The 21,241-nt window shown below is 45.8% G+C and overlaps 2 protein-coding genes across 2 annotated transcripts in view; both read left to right on the top strand.

Moving 5' to 3' along the window:
- Positions 1–21,241, top strand: part of LOC126483649 (neural-cadherin-like) — a 263,505-nt gene that overhangs the window by 67,532 nt on the left and 174,732 nt on the right. The gene's annotated exons all lie outside the window — the stretch shown is intronic.
- LOC126484750 (secreted acidic protein 1A-like) lies at positions 17,521–21,185 on the top strand. Its single transcript, XM_050108345.1, has 2 exons — positions 17,521–17,833; positions 21,073–21,185. Exons 1-2 carry the CDS (start codon positions 17,521–17,523, stop codon positions 21,183–21,185), a joined length of 426 nt encoding a protein of 141 aa, XP_049964302.1.

The following is a 21,241-nucleotide window of genomic DNA, read 5'->3' as shown; positions in this document are numbered from 1 at the left end:
CCAACCTTTTCAGCTGGTGGACCCCTTCTTCAGTCGAAAATCCATGGTGGACTCCTATAGTTCAATTCTATCTTGGCGGTTCGCGCATGCCCGCCCAGACGCAGGAGATTGCTGCGTTGTCAGTTGTACGCGCCAAGAGAAGCAGCGCCATAGTATAGTTCACAAACTTACGTTTAGGGGGGAGCGCGCAGTTTATGAAGTAAAGCCACCACGGCCGCATTAACCCTTTCGCTGCTACAGAGACGTTCTCCCCGCATTCCGCGATGTGCGCGATTTTGTCGTCATTGCACTGCTCGCCTGTGCAGACACATGGTGTTTCGACTGCTTTGACACACTTAATTATTCGATTTTACAAAAACTATTTGGACCAAAAATTTGATTTTTACACATCTTCTTGACTGATACCTTCACCCCCATAAATGACTTAATTTTGTTTCGAAGTTCAACGCAGTTATTGTGCAGCATTAGATGTAGTAAACCACTGCAGGAAATTTTGAAGAGTTGGCAGAGGTAAAAGTCCATAGCATGTCCTCTCCGTATGGTCGATTTTAGTGTCCACTAGAAATTTTAAAAAATTACATTCAAACGAATAAAATTCATGAAGTAAGACACTTCGATATTGTTTTTAAATAAAAAAATATTAAGCACCGAATAAGGCTTGAACTCAGAACCTTTCGCTTAGCAGCCATACACTTTAACCATTACACTAACGCAAGTCGTCATTTAAGATATGTCCCGGAGGACTTTAAAATCTGACGCAAAATACCGACAAACACTGTTGGTATGTCTATGAATTACTCATGTTCCGTCGAAGTACAATATGAAATAAACAATTACCGCTGTTCTTTATTGCGAAAAAGCGGTTAGTGAGAATGAGACAAACACCTTTCCTTGCTGTCGCCTGAATTAGGAGGCTTATTGCTTGTTTGGCTTAATTAATTAATACAATATGAAGCAATTGGTATAAAGAATGCTTTTTCCAAACTTTCTATAAAAGAAAGTCTGCTATCAAGACACTGCTTTTGTTCAGTTACTTTATTTATGACTGAACGTTTCTAAAACTGAAGACACTCGTCCGTGCTCTACACTGCAGTCGAGCTCTGGCAACGTCGTTCTCTGTTCATTGGCTGACTGTGTTTTGTGACGTCAGATGCGCAGAACGAACCTAAACTCGGCCGCCGTCATAAATGACGCGCACTTTAGTCAGTCAAGAGCACAGTAACTTTAAATTACAGAGCGAAACCCAAGTTCCCAATAATCCCCCCCCCCCCCCCCCCGAAGTATCAATAGTCTTTGGTTTAGAGATGAATGAAAACAACTTGAAGGTCAAAAATCGACTTATGAAATAGGTAGTGCACTGACAAAGCAAGTTTAACATTTAATGATGCCTGGGACCACATACGTGCCAGCGAGCACTGTGATTGGTTGACAAAGCTCGCTCCGCGCATGCGTCAAAGGTTTCAGCGCATCTACCGCCGTGAGCCGGCGCACAAACGACCCCCATATTGTTGCGAAACAGTCGATCAGAGAAGCCTTATTCTCCGGCACTAAACTGTGTATGCGTTCTCACTTAGGAACCGCAAAGGCTGCTTGGGTATACGACCTGAAGTACGAAAAAAAATAGTGATGAATTTGATTTTCACATTTTTATTCAATAATTTTACTCATTATTTTACACGATTTGGTGAAGGGCGACCGCGGACCACCCAGAAACAGCCGGCGGACCCCTTTGGGGTCCGTGGACCACACATTGGGAAGCTCTGGTATAGGGTGTCCCACATAAAACCGTAGTCGAATTGCTTATGAAGTGACAACACAGTCTGGAAAGGTAGCTGCACTGAATTTCGTCGAAAAGTTGAGTACAGCTGTGTGTTCGTGCATCAGTTGTTGCGACAAAGTCAAATTGTTGAGTTGTTACAGAAATGGGGCAGTTTGCATTAAAAGGGCGGATTGATATCATGGAGTGTTACATAACGACGCGCTCCAGATAGCAGCAATCTGTATTTTATTACATAATGTCTCTAAGCGGTAACTACACTGCAGAGCCAAAGAAATTGGTACACCTGCCTAATATCGTGTGGGGCGAGCACGCAGAAGTGCCGCAACACGACGTGGCAAGGACTCGACTAATATCTGAAGCAGTGTTGGAGGGAACTGACACCATAAATCCTGTAGGGCTGTCCATAAATCAGTAAGAGTGCAAGAGGGCTGAGATTTCTTCTGAACAGCACGTTGCAAGGCATCTCAGATATGCTCAGCAATGTTCATGTCTGGGAAGTCTGGTGGACAGCGTAGGTGTTTAAACTCAGAACAGTGTTCCTGGGACCGGCCGTTGTGGCCGAGCGGTTCTAGGCGCTTCAGGCCGGGACCGCGCTACTGCTACGGTCGCAGGTTCGAATACTGCCTTGGGCATGGATGTGTGTGCTGCCCCTAAGTAAAGGGGACTGATGACCTCAGATGTTAAGTCCCATAGTGCTCAGAGCCATTAGAATTTGAGTACTCCGGGAGCCACTCTGTAGCAACTCTGGTCGTGTTGGGTATCGCATTGTCCTGCTGAAATTGCCCAAGTCCGTCGGAATGCACAATGGACATGGTTGGAAGCAGGCGATCGGACAGGATGCTTACGTGCGTCTCACCTGTCAGAGTCACATTTAAACGTATCAGAGGTCTCGTATAACTACAAGCCTCCACCAGCTTGAACCGTCCTCTGGTGACATGCAGGGTCCATGGAAAAAAGTTCTATGGGACCAAACTGCTGGCGACATCGGTCCCTGGGTTTACACACTACTTACTCTATCTTAAATTAACTTACTCTTACGCCCGTGGGAGGACTTGAACGTCCGACGGGGGGAACCGTGCGAACCGTGCAAGACGCCCTTGGCCGCGCGGCTACACCGCGCAGCCAGGCTCCATGGATTCATGAGATTGTCTACACACCCGTACACGCCCATCCGCTCGATACAATTTGAAATGACACTCGTCCGACCACACAACGTGTTTCCAGCCATCAACAGTCCAATGTCGGTGTTACTGGGCCAGACGAGACATAAATCTTTGTGTCGTGCAGTCATCAACGATACACGGGTGGCCCTTCAGCTCCGGAAGTCCAAATCGATGATGTCTCGTTGAATGGTGCGCATGCTGAAACTTATTTATGGCCCAGCATTGAAATCCGCAGCAATTTGCGAAAGGCTTGAACTTCCTGTCGGGTTGATCGATTCTCTCCTGTCGTCGTTGGTCCCGTTTTTGCGGGATCTTTTTCCAGCCATAGCGATGTCGGAGATTTTGATGTTTCACCGGATTCCTGATATTCACGGTACACTCGTGAGATGGTCGTACGGGAAAATCCCCACTTCATCGCTGCCTCGGAGATGGTGTGTCCCATCGCTCGTGCGCCGGCTATACCACCAGGCTCTGACTAACGTAAGTCTTGATAGCCTGCCATTGTATCAGCAGTAACCGATGTAACAACTGCGCCAGACACTTGTTGTCTTACGTAGGCGTTCCTGACTGCAGCTCCCTATTCTGCCTGTTTACATATCTCAGATTTTGAATGCGCATGCGTATACCAGTTTCTTTGGCGCTTCAGTGTAGTGTATTGAATATGAAAATATCTGACATGTAACCCATACAGACGATTGGAGAGAATCTGAAGAGTAATGTCATAATAAGTGAAACTTAAAATCACTTGCTACCAACTGAATATGTTTATACACACATCAAAAAAAGTTTTGCATCACCTCGATTCCGAGAGTTCCGGAACCTGTACAAAAAATTCGAATACAGATCAACACAAACGTCATTTCCGCCCTTTTTATTGCTCATGAAAACCACACATTGCATGTTGTACCACCATACAGCGAGACCTTCAGAGTTGCTGGTCCAGATTGCTGTACACGCCGGTATCTGTTATACCCAGTAGCACGTCCTCTTGCATTGCCCGCCATTGTGTCCGAGCGGTTCTACGCACTTCAGTCTGGAACCGCGTTGCTGCTACGGTCGCAGGTTCGAATCCTGCTTCTGGCATGGACGTGTGTGCCGTCCTTAGGTTACTTAGGTTTAAGTAGTTCTAAATATAGGGGACTGATGACCTCAGATGTTATGTCCCATAGTACTCAGAGCAAATTGAACCTCTTGAATTGATGCATGCCTGTATTCGTCGTGGCATACTATGCGCAATTTATCAAGGCACTGTTGGTCCAGATTGTCCCACTCCTCAAAGGCGATTCGGCGTAAATCCCTCAGAGTGGTTGGTGGGTCATGTCGTCGATAAAAAGCCCTTTTCAGTCTATCTCTCTATGTTCGATAGGGTTCATGTCTGGAGACATGCTGGCCACTCAAGTCGAGCGATGTCGTTATCCTGAAGGAACTCATTCACAAGATGTGCACGATGGGGGCGCGAATTGTCGTCCATGAAGACGAATGCCTCGCCAATATGCTGCCAAAGTGGTTGCATTCACGGTCGGAGGATGGCATTCACGTATCGTACATCAGTTACGGCACCTTCCATGACCACCAGCGGCGTACATCGCCCCACATAATGCCACCCCAAAACAGCAGGGAACCTCCATCTTGCTGCGCTCACTGGACAGTGTGTCTAAGGCGTTCAGCCTGACCGGTTTGCCCCCAAACACGTCTCCGACGATTGTCTGGTTGGAGGCATATGCGACACTCATCGGTGAAGTGAATGTGACGTCAATCCTGAGCGGTCCATTCGGCATGTTGTTGGGCCCATCTGTATCGCGCTGCATGGTGTCGTCGTTGCAAAGATAGACGTCGCCATGGACGTCGGGAGTGAAGGTGCGCATCATGCAGCCTATAGCGCACAGTTTGAGTCGTAACACGACATCCTGTGGCTACACTTAACGCATTATTCAACATGGTTGCTGTCAGGCTTTCTCCGAGCCATAATCCTTAAGTAGCGGTTATCCACTGCAGTATTAGCCCTTGGGCGACCTAAGCGAGGCATGTCATCGACAGTTCCTGTCTCTCTGTATCTCCTTCATGTCCGAACAACATTGCTTTGGTTCACTCCGAGACGCCTGGACACTTCCCTTGTTGAGAGCCCTTCCTGGCACAAAGTAACAATGCGGACGCGATGGAACTGCGGTATTGACCGTCTAGGCATGGTTGAACTACAGACAACACGAGCCGTGTACCTCCTTTCTGGTGGAATGACTGGAACTGATAGGCTGTCATACCACTTCCGTCTAGTAGGCGCTGCTCATGCATGGTTGTTTACATCTTTGGGGGGGATTTAGTGACACCTCTGAACAGTCAAAGGAACTGTGTCTGTGATACAGTATCCACAGTCGACGTCTATCTTCAGAGGTTCTGGGAACCGGGGTGATACAAAACTTTTTTTGATGTGTGTATATTAGCCATATCAACATATATCCTGGATAGAAGAACATACTCTCAAGATACTTTAACACGTTCAATGGGAATCAAAAACATGAATGATTTGTTTACAGGTACTCAAACGGCTGTCAGTGAGGATGTGCGGCACATTATTGCCTGTGAAGATGTCAACATTAGCAGACGATGTGTCCCGCATATTAACACTTCTTACTCCGCGGCCATCTGTCCATACAACTAAAATCAGCTAAGATCTCAGAGTCGTACCACCACATCACATATTGCCGTACTGAATGTTTACAAGATAGTGAATTATGTTTTACAAGTAATGTTTGTCCGTCTAATTCCGATCGTGAACACAGCGCGAGGGAAACGGATTTTCTCTGTCGGCGCACAAGTAACGTAATGTATTTCCTTCTACCTTACCGCGGCGAACTTTCCAAGAAAGATGCATGGGGTATTTACCGAACCCGCGCCGAAGCGTGGTTCTCGAAACTTTGCGAAGCTCCTCCCGCAAGATGAACAGCTTTCTTTTCTTCAAAGGTCGTCGGCCCCTTGGGAGTAGACAGCTCTCCCGTGGGGCTCGTGTGCAGACTAAACAAAAACTTCATGTAGGAACGTAGAACATTTTATCAGCCACGCGAGCTTTTCGTTCAGTAAGACTTGGGAAGAATACTTAGCCTCCGAGTTGAGCTGGTACATGTGGTGGTTTTCACTCCTCTCCGTGGATCTTCAGCAAATACAGAGTGAACTCTCCAAATATTAATTCGTGGAGCCATACAATGGGATTCATGTTTCTTATAATCACACCAATGTGCCCCTTCTCTTTGCTGTTAAAACCAAACTGACCGCTGTCCTTTAAAAAATACCGTTTAGTCGATATTACGTATATATACTCCCTGATTCATATTAATGTATTTAATTTCCGTGCGTACCTAGTAATTTGGGTGGTCCTTATTTTTCCTCTTTTCGTGTTTCTTCACGCAATCCCCCTAGTTCTTTTCCTTTTCTTGTAAGAGTAATTTTAAGACCTATTTTGGTGAAGCTGAAGACTACGAACGCATGCTGCAGTGGTCGAGAAGTTGAGTCATGTCATTACATGTTGTTTATTACTGCTCATGTGTATACTTGGCTCTACTTTCAGGGTGACCCTTATAAGAGATTACCAAAAAAAACATGTGATTTGAGCACCCCACCTCCAATATTTTTTAACTTCTGGTATGTTTTGATAATGTGCCAAATTTCATTACAATCAGTTAATATTAACCAATGCAGCAACGGACTTCACCGTTTAAATAAGTCTTGTACACTGAAATAAAAGTATTTTCCTGTGGAATAAACAACTGAAATCAATCGATATACGTACGTCTTGCAAATGTGCTTAAATATATATAAATGGGAGACTTTTTAAGTACTAATTTGTACTCGGAGATACAAATCTGTGAGTGCAGCATAAATCAGTAAGTATAAATTTACTATATAGGTTTGCTACTGTCAACTAGGATATAAAATGTAGACTGGCAATGGCAAGGAAAGCGTTTCTGAAGAAGAGAAATTTGTTAACATCGAGTATAGATTAAAGTGTTAGGAAGTCGTTTCTGAAAGTATTTATATGGAGTGTAGCCACGTATGGAAGTGAAAAATGGACGATAAATAGTTTAGACAAGAAGAGAATAGAAGTTTTCGAAATGTGGTGCTACAGAAGAATACTGAAGATTAGATGGGTACATCACATAACTAATGAGGAGGTATTCAATAGAATTGGAGAGAAGAGAAATTTGTGGCACAACTTGACTAGAAGAAGGGATCGGTTGGTAGGGCATATTCTGAGGCATCAAGGGATCACCAATTTAATATTGGAGGGCAGTGTGGAGGGCAAAAATCGCAGAGGGAGACCAAGAGATGAATACACTAAACAGATTCAGAAGGATGTCGGTTCCAGTAGGTACTGGGAGATGAAGAACCTTGCACAGGATAGAGTAGCATGGAGAGCTGCATCAAACCAGTCTCTGGACTGAAGACCACAATAACAACAATTGTCAACTAACGAAGCGAAAGCAGACTTGCAAAAGAACAGTGCTACAGTCTCCGAAACATCCTTTTGATGTCAGAAAAATGTTCTTCCATATAACAATTTCACGCGTAAACCATTAAGAAAATTCGTCATCAGTGGATTACGAACTCGGGATATTCAGTACGACGATCTGATGATGTACCAGCTCACCTGCAGGATGTCTATCTCATTCCGATCTCACAGATTCGCTGTTCCGATAATATGTAGTTCTGTTGTTACTTTTAATTACCATTTAAACATGTTCTACTCGACAACAGCACACAGCACGAACTAAATCGTTGTTTTAGTTCATACTCTATCGGCACTCAGAATTTGGTTTCGATCTGTGTCTGACATCTGGAGATTTGGGTGTGAGCTATCCAAGCACGACTCACGACCCCTCCTCATAGCTTTACATCCGCCAGTACCTCCTCTCCTATATTCCAAACTTCAGAAGGTTCTCCTGCATAGCTTGCGGAACTAGCACTTCTGGAAGAAAGGCTATTGCAGAGACATGGCTTAGCCAAAGCCTGGGGGATTGTTTCCAGACTGAATTTTCACTCCGCAACGGATTGTGCGCTGATCCGAATCTTCTGGACTGAGGTACTAACCCCGCAAGGTATGCAGAAAATCTTTTCATGTTTGGACGGTAGGAGATGAGATACTGGCGGATGTAAAGTTGTTAGTATCAGTTAAATTCTCCAGCAGCTGTGTGCCTAGATGTTATTTTGTTTCGGCATTCCACTATGCCATCTTCAGGCCCCATATGTATCTCTCAAAATAAACGATAATAGCATACAGTGCCGTATACCCTGGATTTCGTGAATTCAAACTGTTTCACAAGTGACATGCGAAAGGGTTTGAATTCACGAAAGCCAGGGATATATGGCACTGTATGGCATCATCTTTTATTTTGAGGGATGCATATGGGGCCTGAAAATGGCACCATGGAATGCCGAAACCGGTTATCATCAAAATAAAAGTGTCGTCAAAATAAAATATAATCTTAGACACACGGCTTTGGAGAATTTCATTGATACTGACAATTAATTACTTAACCAGCTGATGCCCCCTGTCCGTGATAGACCAACAGAGATTAAAGTTCTTAGGGCGGAACGTGAGTCCTGCTTGTATAGCTGAGACGGTAGAGCACTTTTCCGGAAAAGGCAGAGGTCCCAGATTCGAGTCCCTGTCCGGCATACAATTTCTATCTGCAGGAAGTTTAATATATTCTTCAAGGGGTGGGCAGCTTGCCTTCACTTCGTCCTTGCCAGGTAAGCTCTGGTCATACGAGGATGTGGCATAGTCTGGAACAGGCGACCGCTACAGTCGCAGGTCCGAATCCTGTCTCGGGCATGGATGTGTGTGATGTCCTTAAGTAAGTTAGGTTTAAGTAGTTCCAATTCAAGGGGATTGATGACCTCAGATGTTAAGTCCCATACTGCACCGAGCCATTTGAACCATATTGATGTGGCATAAATATCACGGTTAAGATAGTTCTTTGATTCTACGTTTTCTTTGCGATTGTACTTGTTTTGTTGGCCTGTCTTTTCTTCAGACAGTGGCCCGCACAGCGAGCGTTGTGACACTCGGTCCTCTTCGGGAGACTCCCTAATTTAGGGTTTCCGCTGACCACCTGAATAATAGGTTGCTTCCCCTTTCGCCATCCTTGTGCAATTGACGGAATTTACCTTTCCGATGTCGATGAGATATCAAGTCCTCATTACCCTTCACTCCTTATAAAGCACTTTAAATTCCTGATGAATATATGATGCCTGTTCGTCCACGACAGTTTACTTTTCTGCTCTGATACTGAAACCGCTCTGAAATTAGGGAAGATATGCCCCTGAATTCTCTCTCGTCGAAATCCGTTCCTTGCTTTCATCATGCTTCGAGCTTACTTGTAACACAACCCCGAAAGCAAGCGGCCGAATACGGAAGCGTCCGAAACTTGTGTGAAGGAGGGGCCCGTGTTGTCTTGTCGCCGAGCTGGGTCCTCACTAATTACCGCATCCAGCTCGCGCGGCCGGAGTTCGTTTGCAGAAGGGACGGTTGTTTCTTGTCCTCGCGGTCCTTTTTTTCCAGCCTGTGATAAATGAGCCTCCCGCACCCGGCGGCCACGCGTTTCTCTACGCCCGGCGTCGTGCTCTCTGTCCGCTGACGTCACACAGCGATGTGCACAAGTGTAGAGACACTGCTTGCTGCGTGCGGTTTTCCATTACCGGGAAAGGAAACGTCGTACCTCGCCCAGAAACGCTTAAAAATGGGCTGCAGGCTGTAGGCGCGCCGCTGTATAAACAATGTTGGTCTTAATCATACAATGTAGGCTTTCACGGCCGGTGTTGTCTTCGGTTGAAACTTCCGTGCTGAGAGGCCGTGGTCAATGTGGGAAGCCCTCTCAGCCCAGCTGTTGCCAATTTATTTATGGAAATCTTCGAACAGCGAGCGCTGCAGACTGCCAGTAAAAAGCCTGCTAAATGGTACCGCTATGTTGATGACACATTTGTCGTATGGACTCATGGTAAAGAAGAGTTGGATATCTTCTTGGAGCACCTGAACAGCATTAACCCGAAGATACAGTTTACGATGGAGAAAGAAGGTAACGGTCAACTCAATTTCCTGGATGTGTCGGTAGTTAAACGGGTGAATGGTACGCTAGGTCACAAGGTATATGGAAAGAACACCCACGAGGATCGATACCTCCAGAAGGAATCTAACCCTCATCCTAGGCAAGAAAGAGGTGTCATGAAAGCCTTTGTGGACAGAGCCAGCAAAATCTGCGAGCCGGCTTACTTACAAGATGAACTGAATCACCTACGGTCAGCGTTCATCAAAAACGTATATACCAGCAAGGAAATTGATCGAGCCCTCCATCAAAGAAGAAAAGAAGCCAAAAGTCCAGAGCAACAACGGTCACCTACCGGAAAAGTTTTCCTACCGTTCGTTAATAAGGTCACGGACCGTATCGGGAAAGTTCTGGCCAAGTATGGGATCGAAACAATCTTCAGACCCACCAAGAAGATTAAGGAATGTTTAAGAACCGCAAAAGACGCCCGACATCTCCTAGCAACACCTGGGATATACAAAATTCCATGCAGTTGTGGACAAGTATATATTGGAACAACGAAAATAAGTGTTAACACCCGCTTAGCCGAACATAAAAGGAACTGTCGCTTAGAACGCATCGAAAAATCGGCCATAGCTGAGCATGTTTTTCGAGATTGGAATCACGAAATTAAATTTAATGAGACAAGCGTTCTAGCACGAACATCCCATTATCATGCGCGCATGTATAGAGAAGCAATAGAAATTCACAAACACCATAACAATTTTAATAGAAAAGAGGAAGTTTTAAAGTTGGACAAAATATGGATGTCGACGTTGCGCCAGCAGAATGACAATCGATTACTCTTAATCGAGAATGATGACGCCTTCCAAAGATAGGCATACCGTCGGCATCACGTGACGAATGGTGGTGCCCTCTATGCGCTCTATAAATGCGAGAGTACATGGAGCCTCAGTGGCAGTAGCCGGACGACCTCAGAAGATGTCTCCCGCAGATGGAGACGAAACGTCAGGTGGAAATTTTATACATCGGCCATGGCCTCTCAGCCCGGAAGTTTCAACTGAAGAATGTTGGTCTTAATAGCTGCACAGGACTCAGATGGTTTCAAGTAGGGCTCTCAGCGTACTGGCTTCTGACGATAAGATACAGCCTACAAGTTTTCCTAAGGCAGAAGTGTTCGGGCAGGAAGCCTTGGTTGATGCTTCTTCGACGTATACTTCGTCCGTGGGCGTCCTTGCGGTTAATTACCTTACTTCGTTCAAGTGAACGGATAAATTTACAGGAAGCCCGTGCACACAGCTAATATGGCTTCGATACTGATCATGTTCTGTAGTAGTGTGCATGTTTTCCACTTTTCACCCCTTCAGGATCCGCCGCCTTTATTTATAATTAGTATAACTTTGTTTTTCATAATTATAAGCTGGCATGCGAAACTTAAGGACGAAAGTAACTTTCGCAAGACGTCTCACTACCAAGTAAATAGATCGATAAAACTTGGACCATAGATAAAAAAAACTGCAGCAAAATAAGTATTGTTGCACGACAAGAAGAACAGAAATAACACTTTCATTGAAAGATACCAATTACACCGACACATCGCGATTCATGATGGCCTCCTGAATAGTACAAAAGGTGTGTATGATCAACATGGACGACAATGCATGCACCGCAATGTGCCCCCATGCTGGCCACAAGATTGGAAAGGAGTTGTTGTGGTAGGGCCTTCCAGTCGTCCATTGTAGAATTTATGATGGAAAAAGGGGTGCACTGCAGACCTTGCACTTTAAGTGGACTGTACTGCACAGTACGATATTGCAGGGTGAGAAACAACCTGTTTCTGATCTAGTAGGGATGCAATAGAAAGAAAATTGCGTTGTGGAAGGAACAAAGTCTGACAAGTAACGCCGTCCATTATCCTAAGCCCACTGGCATTAAAGAAAACGCAAGGTTTGAAGAATTCATTGTGGCCTTGAACGAATTACGAGGCTAGTTTCAAACATTACGTGCTGAGGAAAGTGCCAGTATTACATCTGTTGTAGAATTATTTTCGAGACCATTTTCTGTTCCAGTTGCAAGTGCCCCTGTGCGCGTGAAGATGTAACTGATTGATCTGCGAAGTAGTTCCCATTCTAGTGACAATGATAATGACGAAGACTGTAACTTTAAAACTGTCTAAATGTCTACATAGCTTTGATCAGGTTTCACAGTATATCGATTGGACCTTTTTTTGAGTGTGAAACTAAATAATTCACGATTACGTGGGAAACTGAGCACGAAAATTGTGAAACTTTCTGCATCTCTTCATATGTCAAAATTATGTCTTCAGCGCACCTAAAATAATTAAATAACACTGAAAATTTGATTCATCATCTATGTCGCTGCAAAATGTGGAACATTCAGTGAAGAGCGAAATAAACTGGTACACTTGTCTAATCTCGCATAGGGTCCGCGTGACCACGCAGAAGTGCCGCAACACGACGTGGCATGGACCCGACTAATGTCTGAAGTAGTGCTGGAGGGAACTGACACCATGAATCCTGGATTGCTGTCCATAAGCCAGTAAGTGCACGAGGGGTTGGAGATCTCTTTGTGAACAGCAGGGTTGCATGGCATCCCAGATATGCTCAGTAATGTTCATGTCTGGGGAGTTTGGCGGCCAGCGGAAGTGTTTAAATTCAGAAGAGTGCTCCTGCTGGAATTCCCTAAGTCCGTCGGAATGCGCAGTGGGCATGAATGGATGCAGGTGTTCAGATGGGATGCGTACGTACGTGTCACCTGTCAGAGTCGTGTCTAGACGTATCAGAGGTCCAAATGTTCAAATGTGTGTGAATTCCTATGGGATCAAACTACTGAGATCATCGGTCCCTAGACTTACACACTACGTAAACTAACTTATGCTAAGAACAACACGCACACCCATGCCCGAGGGACGACTCGAACCTCCGGCGGGAGGGGCCGCGCAATCCGTGCAAGGCGCCTCAAACCACGCTGTCACTCCGCGCGCCTCAGAGGTCCCATATCGTTCCAACTGCACACGCCCCACACCATTACAGAGCCTTCACCAGCTTGAATAGTCTCCTGATGACATGCAAGTTCCATGGATACATGAGGTTGTCGCCATATCCGTACACGTGCATGAGCTCGATATTATTTGATACGAGACTCTTCCGACGACGCAACGTGTTTCTAGTAACCAACAGTCCATTGTCGGTGTTGACGGACCCAGACGAGACGTAAAACGTCGTGTCGTGCAGTGATCGAGGGTACACGAGTGGTCCTTCGGCTTCGAAAGCCCATATCGATGATGTTTCATTGAATGGTTCGCAAGCTGGCACTTGCTGATAGCCCAGCACTGAAATCCGCAGCAATTTGCGGAAGGGTTGAACATCTGTCACGTTGAACAATTATTCAGTCGTCGTTAGTCCCGTTTTTGCAGGATCTTTTTCCAGCCGCAGCTGTATCGCATATTTAATGTTTTACCGGATTCCTGATATTCACGGTACACTCTTGAAGTGGTAGTACTGGAAAATCCCCACTTCATCGCTCGTGCGCCGACTATAACACAACCTTCAGACTCACTTAAATCTTGATAACCTGCCATTGTAGCAGCAGTAGCTGATCTAACAACTGCTCCAGACACCTGTTGTCTTATGTAGACGTTGCCTACCGCAACGCCGTATTTTGCCTGTTTACATATATCTGTATTTGAATACGCATGCCTATACCAGTTTCTTTGGCGCTTCAGTATAAAATCAAGTCGTATGCGTTGCCACTGCATTGCCATGTAAACGCTTTTGTAATTTCCTCCACTCTTCGTTGTCCTCGTTCTCAGACAGTGTAGTGTGGCAGTGGAGGAAACGTGCAGCGAGACTGAACGCAATGGCACTGGTACCACGTTACGACCGGCGAGCCGATATCTTGGCCACCCTTTCTCTAGGGGATGTTGCCGTGAGTGAGTGGCCGAAGCTGGTTATGTCATTCCTGAATGAGCTCTGTTCCTCGTCAAAACTACGACAGCGACAGCTTACTTGTGGTGGCGCTCTGCTGTGCCCTTCTTCAGCCCAGGGTGTAGGTAATTGGGCGTTGTGGGCGCATTCATGCCGTAATCGGGTGGGGGAGAGGGGGTTGGGATTCCGGTGGGTGGCGCGCTGCACCTTCGCTTATCGCGGAGCAACGTCAGGTGGGTCATTAGATTTGCATCGGCGCGCCCCTGTCCCGGCTGGACGTGATCAGGCGCGCGTTATCGCTAGTACGCCGGCCTGATTGTGGGCCGGAGGCAGTGTAGAGGTGCAGCGGAGTCCTCTAGCTCCCCGGCTGGAATTCCTCTCGGCTGCTAGTCGCCCGCTTTCCTCGCAGCCAGCCACGCGGATGCCTGCATATACTGGCGCAAAACACGACGTGTTCCAGAGTACCCTGTTACAGTTGCTGCCGGAGGGCTTTCGACCGTAGTCGCAGCTGCGTCTCCACTCTCCCCGTTCCTGCCTCTAATTGAAATACCAGAGGTTTAAAGTGGAAAATCGCTGTTCGGAAGCTATGCTAATTAACTCCGACTTACGAGAGTGGTTCTGCAAGTAAGGTAACAAGAACTCCCACGGGTGTCTAAATATCTTTTACAGTTTACGCTGTCCAGTCACATTAATGTGACTACTGCTTTTGTTCGACGTGTACGAGCTATAACTACTGACAGACGGCAGCACCAGCAGGGATTGTATATATACTGAGGAAACAAGTCACTGAACATCGATCGGTATGCACATATTCAGATGGAGGTAGTATCTCCTGCACAAAGTACGAGGGCTATTTCGAAAGTAAGGAACGATAGAGCACGAAATGGAAACGACAGTGAAAATCAAAACTGATTTATTTGCAACAGTTAGCTACAACTTCAAGCTACTTATCTCCATAGTCGCCGATCGGACGGAGACGTTTGTCGTAGCGTTGTATCGTCTATCTAATACCCTCGTTATAGAAGGCAGCCGCCAGTGCTTTCCGCCAATTCTCTAGGCTGGCCTACAACTCGTTGTCTGTGGCAAAATGTTGTCTTCATAGCCAGCGGTTCATGTGAGCAGAGATGCAACTCAGAGAGAGACAATTACGGACTGTATGGTGGGTAATCAAATATTTCCAACTGAAAACGACGCAGGAGCATCTTCATTGCCCCTGCAGAATGCGGTTCAAAAATGGTTCAAATGGCTCTGATCACTATGGGACTTAACATCTGAGGTCATCAGTCCCCTCGAACTTAGAACTACTTAAATCTAACTAACCTAAGGACATCACACACATCCATGCCCGAGGCAGGATTCGAACCTGCGACCGCAGCAGTCGCGCAGTTCCGAACTGAGCGCCTAGAACCGGCTCGGCCACGCAGAATGCGGCTGAGCTTTATCTTGAAGAAGGAAATGCACGACAGTTATGTAATGTTGGCTGCACAGCTTCAGGCGAACTTTCTCACCAGGCCCTCGTACTTGGCGGGAGACACTATTGTTCTAGGTATCCTTATGTGCTCCCTGTGTGCTCAGAATTAAAAAGAACGACGTAACGCAATCGATGGGCATACTAGAGACACTGCCCAACCTACCTGTGCAAAACTTCATCGGATTTTCACTGTGGTTTCCATTTCGCGACCTATAGTTCCTTACTTTACGAATAACCCTCGTATAAAAGGGCAGTGCGTTCGCAGAGCTGTCATTTGTACTCAGGTGATTCGTGTGAAAAGGTTTCCGACGTGACTGTGGCTGCACGACGGGAATTAACAGACTTTGAACGCGGAATGGTAGTCGGAGAAAGACTCAAGGGACATTCCATTTCGGAAATCGTTAGGGAATTCAATATTCCGAGATCCACAGTGTCAAGAGCGTGCCGAGAATATCAAATTTCAAGCATTACCTCTCACCACGGAAAACACAATGGCCGACGGCCTTTGCTTAACGACTGAGAGCAGCGGCGTGCGTTAGAATTGTCAGTGCTATCGGACAAGCAACACTGCGTGAAATGACCGCAGAAATAAATACGCGACGTGCGACGAACGTATTCGTTTGGACAGTGCGGCGAAATTTGGCTTTAATGGGGTATGGCAGCAGACGACCGATGCGAATGGCTTTGCTAAGAGCACGATATCGCCAGCAGCACCTCTCCTGGGCTCACAAACAATCGGTTGCACCTTAGACCGTGGCATGGTCAGATCAGTCCCCGATTTCAGTTGGTAAGAACTGATGGTAGGGTTCGAGTGTGGCGCAGACCACACTAAACCATGGACCCAATTTCTCAACAAGGCGCAGAGCAAGCTGGTGTTGGCTCCATAATAGTGTGGGCTGTGTCTACACGGAATGGAGCGGGGTCTCTGGTCGAACTGAACCGATCATTGACAGGAAATGGTCATGTTTGCCTGCCTGGACACCATCTGCAGCTATTCATAGACTTAATGTTCCCAAAAAACGATGGAATTTTTATACATAATAATGCGCCATGTCACCGGGCCGTAATGCCTCGCGATATGTTTGAAGAACATTCTGGATATTTCGAGTGAATGATTTGGCCAACCGGATCGGCCGACGTGAATACCATCGAACATTAGTGGGGCATAATCGAAAGGTCTGTTCGGCCACAATTCAGCAACACTTTCGCAATAATGGACGGGTACAGAGGCAGCATAGCTCGATATTTCTGCAGTCGACTTCCAATGACTTGTTGAGTCCATACTACGCCTGGCAAAAAGAGATCCGATGCGATATTAGGAGATATCCTATGACCTTTGTCACCTCAACTTAAATAAAGTGATGACAGAAGTAAAATCCACCACTTGTTCAATTTATAAGTACACAAGAAGCTGCAATAGCGATGAACCTCACAAAAACCTAAACGAAAATCTCTGTATGGAAGAGACGATCACAGCCTCGAAACGCCGCCATTTGATGGAGCTATCTGTGTTCAGGTGCTCCTAAATCAGTCTGAAGAATGAAACGTCGACGAGTATGTGGCCGGCGAAGTGCAATACTGTTTATATGTTTATAAAAAAACCTCTCCACTTCCAACTGATCTCGGTGGTTTTCGTGCCAAAAATTTCATAAATGGAGAATAGTTGTGCGACACAAGCAAAGGCGGTGACGACCAAGCACGCACACTCCTGATGTCTGCGTCAGAAGTTTCTCGGCGGCCGAAGTGGCCGTGCCGTTAAAGGCGCTGCAGTCTGGAACCGCAAGACCGCTACGGTCGCAGGTTCGAATCCTGCCTCGGGCATGGATGTTTGTGATGTCCTTAGGTTAGTTAGGTTTAACTAGTTCTAAGTTCTAGGGGACTAATGACCTCATCAGTTGAGTCCCATAGTGCTCAGAGCCATTTGAACCATTTTTTTCAGAAGTTTCTCATTCTGTTCAGAACGAGTATTGACGGCATAGACCAAGAAAATTCTTTTCTGAATTCCAAGAGATGAAGAAAGACTGAGATAATGACCTAATGGAATATAGGAACACAGCGATAGGGGACATGCAGGAGCAGCATAGATGTGTAGATCTTAAGGTCTTTGTTCTGCAGTGGTTCTCACATGGATGATAATGATGGTGGTGGTGATGATGATGAGGATGGTGATGATGAGGATGGTGATGATGAGGATGGTGATGATGAGGATGGTGATGATGAGGATGGTGATGATGAGGGTGGTGATGATGAGGGTGGTGATGATGAGGATGGTGATGATGATGAAGCTGATGATGGTGATGATGGTGACAGTGATGGTGGTGATGATGGTGACGGTGATGGTGGTGATGATGGTGATGGTGATGATGTTGATGATGATGATTGTTTTAAAAACTTTGCGTCCTATTTTTGCTTTAAAACTCCCAAGTTGGCAGTTGATGGTTGGAGTGCTGACACATTATATGCGTATCCAGTAATGCTGACAACAGATGCCGGCCGGTGTGTCTGTGCGGTTCTAGGCGCTACAGTCTGGAGCCGAGCGACCGCTACGGTCGCAGGTTCGAATCCTGCCTCGGGCATGGATGTGTGTGATGTCCTTGGGTTAGTTAGGCTTAATTAGTTCTGAGTTCTAGGCGACTGATGACCTCAGACGTTAAGTCGCATAGTGCTCAGAGCCACTGGAACCATTTGACAACAGATGTGGTCTGCATGGGGATCATATCAACCTGTATCGCATCAAAAACAGCACGAAGACGACGCACTGAAGCGTTGAAACGGGTAGCGACAAAATAAAATAAAATCATAAGGACGGCTGTAGGTGTTTTTATTTACTTGTCACGGTCCAATGTCGGTGTTAACGGGCCCAGGCGAGGCGTAAAGCTTTGTGTAATGCAGTCATCAAGGGTACACGAGTGGGCCTTCAGTTCCGAAAGCCCATATTGGTAATGTTTCGTTGACTGGTTCGCAAGCTGACACTGTTTACGGTCCCCAGCAATGAAATCTCCAGCAATTGTGGAATGGTTGCTCTTCTGTCAGGTCGAACGATTCTCCTCAGTCTCGTTGGTCCCATTCTTGCAGGATTTTCCGCCGCAGCTATGTCGGCGATTTGATCTTTTACACGATTCTTGATATTCACGGTACACTCGTGAAATGGTCGTACAGGAATATCTCTACTTCATCGATACCTCGGAGATGCTGTGTCCCACCACTCGTGCGCCGACTATAACACCACGTTCAAAGTCATGTAAATCTTGATAACCCGCCATTATAGCGGCAGTAACCGATCTAACAACTGCGCCAGGCACTTGTTATCTTATATATGTGTTGCCGAACGCAGCGCCGTATTCTGCCTGTTTACGTGTCTGTGTATTTGAATACGTATGCTATACTAGTTTCTTTGGCGCTTCAGCGTACTTTGTCTCTAGTGATCTAAACGTCTCGAGGTTGATAAACTCGAATCATCCTTCGTTCCTTGGAAAGGAGGTGAACTGTGTACTTGACCACGTGCGACCTCTTATGCCCTGGGGGAAAGAGCCTCTGCTACTCTTCGCACGCGTGGGGCCTCCGGAGCTCGCAGCTGTGTACTGCAGAGAGGCAAGGGGGATTCGCCTCCTTGCTGCCAAATCTGCTCTCTTTATCTGTGTTTTGATCTCCCTAGGGGAAAGGCCTTCGGAAGCAGATACTGCCGATATTGCATGAGGCGCTTCCTTCACTCGCTCGCTATCCCGAGACGCGTTTCGGAGTCTTCAGAGGAAACCTTCCCAACTCCCTCCAGGCGACTGCCCCCTTCAGATTGCAAGCAATTGCTTCTCTCACTACCCAATACGAAGTGTTTCGTGGACAAAGCTGTGAAGTATGCTTGCCGCTGTGTGCGATGCCCTTGTCTTCGATTGTCCTCGCAACCAAATGTTCAGCCCTTGCACTTCATCGATTTCAGTTACTAGTTCCGAAATAGCGATACGTATACGGTGCTTGCAATTTGTCAATCATTTTTACGATTCATTGTAGTTTTCGACGGGAGTACACTAACAATATTAACTATCTTGCGGATCCTATAGGGAAAGACATGGAAAATCTAGATCTATGAAGAAGAAAGAGTTACTGATTCTTCGTTATGATGGCCTTGGTTTTGGGCGCATAACAGCGAATGCGTCAGCACCCTTACTCGGTATAGTGTTACGAATAGTCTAAAAATAAGAACTGTCTATCAAAAGACATCATTATTAAAACGTACCACACGCCTCTGTTCGTACTGTTGTCATACAGTTAAAGAATCGATAAAACTGTTTACTGCGTAAATACGGTTGGATGATCGCGTAATAAATAGGGTGAACCAGCCGTGCATGAACACACTAAAATCTCTGTCTAATCAAGTTGAGCAAGAGCTCTGACGCCACACAAAATTTCAGCAGTTTTGTAGCTCTCGTCTCATTATCGCTTAAAACTGAGGGTAAGTCTGTTATTAACCAAAGGCTTCCGTCTTGTCAGCATATAAAACTCAAGATGTTGAACTATGATGTGCTGTGGGTGTTTGCACATACACTGCATGCCAGTGGATCTTTTTGTCGAAAGAGATAAGTGTGTGTCAGCAGGTAGTGTCCTATAGGAAGGCGACTATACGTCGTCCCTCCTTTGAGACTAGAAAGAAGTGCGCCATGGTCACATCGTCTGTTTGACAGAAGGCAGCTTCTACTTCTTCATACGTACATACTCCACAAGTCACCTAAAGCGCATGGCGGAGGGTACCTTGTACCATTGCTAGACATTCCCTTTCCTGATCCTCTCGCAAATGGAGAGAGGCAGAAAACTATCCTCTATATGCTCCAGCACGAGCCCTAATTTCTTTTAACTTTCCTTAGAGGTACTTAAGAGAAATGTAAATTACCGGCGATAGAATCGCTTTGCAGTCAGCTTCAGATGCTGGGTCTCTAAATTTTCTCAATAGTTTTTCGCAGAAAGAACGTTTTCTTCACTCCAGTGATATCCATTTTAGTCTGCTGAGGATTTCCGTAACACTCGCATGTTGATCGAACCTACCGGTAACAACTCCACCAACATGCGTCTGCCGGCCGAAGTAGCCGTGCGGTTAAAGGGGCTGCAGTCTGGAACCGCAAGACCGCTACGGTAGCAGGTTCGAATCCTTCCTCGAGCATGGATGTTTGTGATGTCCTTAGGTTAGTTAGGTTTAACTAGTTCTAAGTTCTAGGGGACTAATGACCTCGGCAGTTGAGTCCCATAGTGCTCAGAGCCATTTGAACCATTTGAACCAACATGCGTCTTGAATTACTTGGGTGTTCTAAATAGCCTCATTTGGTCTTCACTTATATCTAGATCATTCTTCGCAGCGTTTGTGCGTATTATCATACGTGAATTATTCTTAAGATACATGATCAAACCTAACATAATTGTATACGGACATAACATCTCTAGTAATCATAGCAACAGTAACAATGCTGATGGGGCAACAGCATCAGTATTATAGCAATTAAATCGACAGTACATTATACTGATGATAATGATTTAGACAACAATGATAAATTATGTGTAATTATAGACAAAAACGTGTTAAAAGACAAACGTCGTTAAAGCGAGTGTAGAAGTTATCTTGATCCAGATCCAGTGTGGAAAAAATCTGAATAGTTAACTTTCTATGAGTGAGGAATGCGGATTGTGGTAACAGGGGATATGAGGGAAGATAGACAATATGGAAAAGCAAAAATCTTTAGCGAACAGAAAGGGTGTTTGGAGGAACAGGAAGAGAAAGAGGAGGAGATAGATGGGATCACCAACTGAGTAGGAGAATCTTTGATGGGATAAGAAAAAGAAAATTAGTTATGTACATATACATA

The sequence above is a fragment of the Schistocerca serialis genome, chromosome 6, assembly GCF_023864345.2.
Source record: "Schistocerca serialis cubense isolate TAMUIC-IGC-003099 chromosome 6, iqSchSeri2.2, whole genome shotgun sequence".
NCBI classification, from domain to species: Eukaryota; Metazoa; Arthropoda; class Insecta; order Orthoptera; family Acrididae; genus Schistocerca; species Schistocerca serialis.
This window is presented reverse-complemented; position numbering and strand designations above follow the sequence as displayed.

Coding starts and splice junctions, on each gene's coding strand:
- LOC126484750 (XM_050108345.1), top strand. CDS start 17,521: ATGGATGATAATGATGGTGGTGGTGATGATGATGAGGATGGTGATGAT. Junction 17,834..21,072: donor TCCCAAGTTGGCAGTTGATG/GTTGGAGTGCTG, acceptor TTGTGGTAACAG/GGGATATGAGGGAAGATAGA.